The sequence below is a fragment of the Papilio polytes genome, unplaced genomic scaffold, assembly GCF_000836215.1.
Source record: "Papilio polytes unplaced genomic scaffold, Ppol_1.0 DF823399.1, whole genome shotgun sequence".
Lineage (NCBI taxonomy): Eukaryota > Metazoa > Arthropoda > Insecta > Lepidoptera > Papilionidae > Papilio > Papilio polytes.
Window position 1 is genome coordinate 1,289,448 of NW_013525805.1, and position 6,483 is coordinate 1,295,930.

General features: G+C 33.6%; 1 protein-coding gene across 1 annotated transcript in view; it reads left to right on the top strand.

Annotated features, from left to right (window-relative positions):
• LOC106104806 (gonadotropin-releasing hormone receptor) overlaps positions 1–1,256 on the top strand; it is a 4,508-nt gene extending 3,252 nt beyond the window's left edge. Inside the window, exon 5 of the mRNA XM_013284947.1 lies at positions 1,099–1,256. Coding sequence (XP_013140401.1) covers positions 1,099–1,228 — 130 coding nt within the window. The 3' untranslated portion in view covers positions 1,229–1,256. The remainder of the gene's footprint in view (positions 1–1,098) is intronic.
• The last annotated feature ends 5,227 nt before the right edge of the window (positions 1,257–6,483 follow it).

The following is a 6,483-nucleotide window of genomic DNA, read 5'->3' on the forward strand; positions in this document are numbered from 1 at the left end:
TATATATATATATATATATATATTTTTAACTCTGATTACAATTTTATCTGATACTAGGTGGCAATGGCATTATCCCGTTCCCTCTTTTGTTTTTATCTACATTATTCGAGTGTTCTGTATGTCACCCATTGACATGACGTTGGGTCAATTAATTAGGCGATCCGCTGCTTCTTTGTCTTCCTGTAAAATTATTTTTTTAATCTACGATAAAAACAGTGTTTCACGTGTCACGGCATTTCGTTAACATTGCTATATTAAGCCAAACTTTTGAAGTTAAACATCTGATTAAAAAGGAATCAATCCAATAATTTGCTGATCATCCGTTACACGCGACATCAATATCCCACATCTCAATTAAATTCGTATTTACTGCCAACGTCAACCGAGCCCCGTTGTACTAATCATTTTCGTGACTTGACATTAATTCAGTCCTGTTGATATCGATAGACTGTCACGTATGGAATCAATTCACATATTCAGCGTTTTATACTGTTACTGTTCTTTATTTTTCACTAGTTTGCGCCCGCGACTCCTTCCGCGTGATATTAAAAAAACTAAAGTGAGTAGCCTATGTTTTCTTCCAGACTATCCTCTACACAGAAATCAAATTTTATCGTAATCCGTTCAGCCGTTTAGGCTACAAACTCTAACAAACATCCATCCATCCATCTAAACTTTCGCATTTATAATATTAGTATGATTTACTACTTTGATTCGACGTTTTGTTTCTTAACAAGCTTTGTACGATGTTAAGTGGAGAGTCAAACGATATAAAGAAAAGTACTTTCCAATTAGCATGAAGAGAAATAGTTTAATGTTTAATCTGGTAGGAACTGGTATTACAATTGAAGCTCAGAAGGAAATTACAGTAATATGTTTTTATATAGTTAAGGTAAAAATATCAAAAAAGACGAAGACCTGTTAATAAAATTCCTTTAAATTATCTCCCTGCCTCATCCCATTTCTGTCGGCGCATGAGGTTTTATAAACTAGATGTTATGGCTTTACTTACGTCCAGTCACCTGTCTTTAATATTCTTTAATGAGAATATAAATATCATACGTATTATGTTGAAGAAAGTTTATGTGCATCTTACAGGGAATCAGGGGAACAACATGCGTCTTTCCTCCGCCGCTGCGACCAGTACTCGTCAGTCAAGCAAACCACTTTAAGGTCAATCAGATCATCCACAAAAAATTCTAATGGACAAAATGTTACTTTCCTTTAAAATATACCAAATTGTTACGAGAAAAGAAGTAAAATATACCGTGTTATTTCTTATTCATTAAATATTATAACTTTACTCGTTCGATACATCGTTTCACTTTCTATTATTTTGTCAAAAAAGTTGTACATTTCTGGTAAAAAATTTCCTGTTACAGCTTAATATTACTTTGCATTTTCCAATAGAGCCAGTTCTCATTAGATTTTTTTTAAATAATATAAGGCGGTAAACGAGCAAGCGGCCACCTGAATCCACCGAAATGGAAAGCGACCGCTGCCCATAAAGATCCGCAATTGCAGATGCGTTCCCTACCCTTGATTGACGGAGAAGGAGACGTACATAAAAAGGACGTTTCCCCTTGCTATGCGTCTCCTCCGCCGTCAAATCCACTTTTCCTTTCCGTCCTTTCCTCTTAAGAAAAGGGTGGAAAGGAAAAGAGACTAAAATTAGGCCCCCGGCACCACACTCATAAGACGAAACGCGGAATTGCTTCCCCTTCACGCCTGTCTTCTGTGTGATCGTGGTATTACAAGCAATTCTTATACAAATAATTCTTATAATAGTTTGTAAGACTGGGATGCGTGCATGTTTGCGAGCTAAGTTTACTAGAAAAGTACAATGCCCGCAAGCAGTCACATTCGAGTACAACTGTAAAAATGTATCAGAAGATACATCGGGTCGTTCTTAATGGACGTTTGTTGATTATTACTAACAAAGTTGTAGAGAAATGTTTCTCATAAATAGAACGTGACTTGTTCAAGAAACCAACCAGCTATTCCTCCAACTTCACTAATTGGAAGTAATTCGTTTGATTGGAAAGGTGATTGAAACAGACCGTAGCAATAATTGTTAAATAACTTCCATTTAACTAAAAGAGAAATTAATAAAAGAAGTAAGGCTTTGAAAGCCAATTCAAAACTCATAAAAATAATCTTATTCTTTCCATATTCAATTAACAAAGGGAAACATTGTTTCTGTATTTCATAACAAATTAACAAACGGAATATTTTATCAGACACGTAATTTCTCTGGAGGGATTCGCTTAATTTTTGTACAAAAAATTCTCGGATATATCTTGTAATGTTATCGTGAATTTGATGAAGTTGTTGAAATCCAAACAGAATTCCGCTATGCTTCGACGTTTTGATTTTTTGACTTTAGTAACTAAAGAAAGTAATCATACTTCATTATTATTAGTAATGTTAAAAATAGGCTACATACTTTGCTTTTTTTATTCTGCGCAGACGTGGTCACGGACTAAAGGTAGTATAAGATAATGCGTTCTCAAATTTCGTGAATTCAGTTGTCAGGGCTAAAAAATAACTAATTTAAGATTTGTAATAATTAAATTAATTGTAGATTTGTAATAGAAGCTTTTCTGTTATGATCTTATGTTTATAAATAAAAACAGCTATCGCTCCTGACTTTGTCCGGAATTAGAAGAAATTGTTAATTTCATCAAGATTCGTTTTGCAGTTTAGAAGATACACCTTCTAACAATTACCATCCAAACATGCAAACTATCGCATATTGTGTAAAAAGGAAACTTACTACATTCCACTTATGTCTGTCTTTACTACATTCCACTTATGTCATACTAGCTATCGCCCGCGACTCCGTTCGCGCGAGATTAAAAAAGAAAACAAAACTAATTAGCCTATATGTTCTTCCAAATTATCGTAATCCAATAATCCAATATTAGTTCTCAAAATCTATGCCAAAATTTGATCGAAATCCGTTCAGCCGTTTAGGTTACAAACTATAACAAACATCCATCCATCTAAACTTTTACATTTATAATATTAGTAAGATTCAAAACTAATTTCCACTTCACTCATAGCAGTTCTTGATAAAATGCATCGGTTGTACGCTTTACAGATAACAGCTTTATGGTTTAGTCCCTGGTGTGTGCACTTTAATTTGCTATGAACGAGTTATTACTACTTCAAAATTATTCATATTACCCTCAAAGTGTCTTTAGGGAATAAAATATAAATTTGTTTTTAACTTTGATCTGTAACGTTGTTTTAAAGCATTAAAAATGTATAAACTTATCAGTTCTGGTTAGATAAAATATGCATTTTATGGGTACTTAACGGTCGTATGAAAATATACCAATACTGTGTCTGATTAACGGCTGAATACTGAAAAGTTACTTAGATTTATTACAGTGGCTTTGATACGGCCACTCTTGAATTCCAAATTCGTAATAAATTTTGACGATTGTCGGATAGCAACCGCTTAAAAAATGTTTGTAATGTCCACTCTACAACTATGTTTAACTCTACTTGGTTGTTAATAAAGGTGATGGCTATGTATTGTTAGCTGTTGTGTTAACTTCTACCTTTATAATAGATATTTATAGAACACAAATAATAAAAACACAGGTACCAATAACGTGTGTAAATGTTAATAGAAAATGTCGGTTCAATTTCTATCAAGTCCCTTGAGTTCGGTTCGATAAACATGGATATGTGCTGAGGCGAAATAAGCAACATTATGACATATAATCCAGTTTTACTATTTTTTATTTTCGAATCGATATAAAGAAAATATCTTACGCCAAATGCTGTACTAACGTTATCAAAGCGTAAATTTCCATTCTCGAAACGAGTGTAAATAATCATTTATCTTAAACTCAGTGTGTACTTACCCTTATTGCTATATATTACGTGAAGCGAAAAATTTTCACCTCTTTAAGAAAATCGAACAAATTGATGAACGTAATATTTGAAACAGTTTAATATAATTTGGAGAAATAGTGCAACAAGCTGTTTTTAAACAAAAATAAACATATTTTTTTATTCGTAGTTGAATTTAGAAGTATGGGTGACCTCAAGTCTTATTTTTAAATCCAAGTGTTACAAAAGAATCCTCTGTCTATGTTAACATTATAAAGAGGAAAGATCTGTATTTTTGTATTGATGTATTATAACTAAAAAACTACGTAACCGTTTCTAAAAAAATCACCTTTAAATAGCTACATCACTGAGTAATGGGCTAGATTTTTTATCTGTCGTGATTTTACAAATATAAAGTTCGTAACGTGTTTCACCACGATTGGGTTGTTTTAGTATCCAATTTCTTACACTACCGCATCACTTCGTACCAAAATATCGAGAGCTAAAACAACCCAATCGTGGTAAGAAACCCGTATCTTACGTACATTATTGATTTTTTAATTTCACACGAAGTCGCGAGCGACAGCTAGTTCTACATTGATATAGAAATGAACTTGCATTGTTATTAGCATGTTTGCGATCCAATCTGGGTAATGTTCTTTGTGGCCTCACGGAGAGCTGTGCGGGTACAGTGGAGGCCGCGCCCGGATAAACGTTTCAGTTCCAAGGTACTTTATACGTATAACAAGAAGAGATTTTTAATTAAATTAAATGTATAATTACTCTAATCTGTATTTGGTATTTAACAAATTCGTTTTAATTTGTTAGTAAAAGTAAAATCAAGATAATTCTTTACATACTCTATTTTTTTTACAAATACGTTGCACATAAATTTATTTCTTACTCGACTGTATTAAAGGAGATAAGGACTTCCGATACTAACACAAGAAGATAAAGTATTTCAGTTTATTTGCATGAGGTACATTAATTTTTAATTAATTATTAAATATATTAGAGTTCACATGTTTTTGAGCAACACATACATACTTGCAAAGGCTAGACTCTGAAGGTGTCCTTAACTTTACGGCTTATATTTGATTAGTACCCATGCGACTTCATCCGCATATAATATATAAAAAAATCATTTTATTGTTCACATTTGGCAAATTATCAATTGCAAATGTCAAAATGACATGACATTTTGGCAAACCAAGGCAACCTTGCTTCCTTGATGTTAGCAACAACTTATGGTCTCTTTCCCACATTAGGTTTTTATCCATAATATTTTCCCCTAAGTTTAACGGCGTGAAAACATATAGCCTAAAGCGTGCCGTAAGTGTAGGGCTTTTTATTAAAAAAAAGAGCCATTCGAAAACCTGCTGTGATTGCTGACATCTTAGGTAACAAAGAAGTGTGTGTTTACGCTTTATTATAGTAGTATAGATTGAAATAGTTCCGATCACAAACTAAATAGTGAGTAAATAAAACTATCATCGAAGTGGAAATATATATTCTACAATGCAGAGATAAAATAAATGGCATAAAATGTACTGCGTGGTTGGAATCATACCACTTGTTATGATAAATATAATTGATTAACGTATGATAAAAAAGCGCAAAACTAGAATTTAAAAATACTTTGAATACTTTACAAATCGAAAATGGATGTTTAGTAAATAAATACACTGATTTTTTCAGTTCCCAAGATGAATTAGAACACCTCCTTGGCTCTAAGAAGTTTTACATAGGTTTAGAAGACATCGCCGATTTTAAAAAGAGCTCGGTGGCCTCCCAATCCGGTAATAATAACGAAGTATCGGCTCGTGCCGAGGCTCCTGGGGGAGCCCTCGACCTTAGTTACTCATAAACGAGGTTTAGGCTAAGCGCCATCTGCGCTCGGTCACCTCAAGCCCAGTGAATCTGTAAATGCCTCTTCAAGGCAAACAGTGGCCATTCAGTCACAAAAAAAACGATTCTAAAGATTGTGCACCTAAATTTTAAAAAGTGTTTATATTTTGGTACAAAGTCATGAGTCAAATTTTACACCGTGCGATTGTCGATTGTTTCAGCCAATTCAACTGTTTAGTTTCACAACTAAAAATCGATTATACATAAATAAAACAGTTTTTAACGGAGACATGTGTATTGATAAAACATGTACAGAAAATGACATAGAAAAAACGATGACATCGACAATGTGTTCTAATTTTAAATAATTTTAATTCTTCTTTTTTTCTAATGGCTTGAGATCTAAAAACATGTAAAAATTCCTTGAACATACTGGCCACCAAAAGACTACAGTCTTTTCAATAACTGAAGACTAGCCACCGTGAGGGAAAATCTAAAAATGTTCTTGACTTTAGTGAACAGCGATAGTTTAGTCAAATTTGTGCGCTCGCTCCAAAGTGATAAATATTCAAGGATTCTTTCTTTATTGAGAGTAACTTAAGTGTCTTACGCCCGTATTCACAAACGACACTGTGAGATCTCATAGTGTGCTCGAGCGCACAGGGCTGGTAAAATCAATTCACAAACAACACTTAAGGGCCACAGCGCACTATGCGTTCCCTAAAATGAACGCACAGATAAAGTAGCTCCGCAGCTACTTTGGACAACGCATAGTGTTGGTTGGTAAGA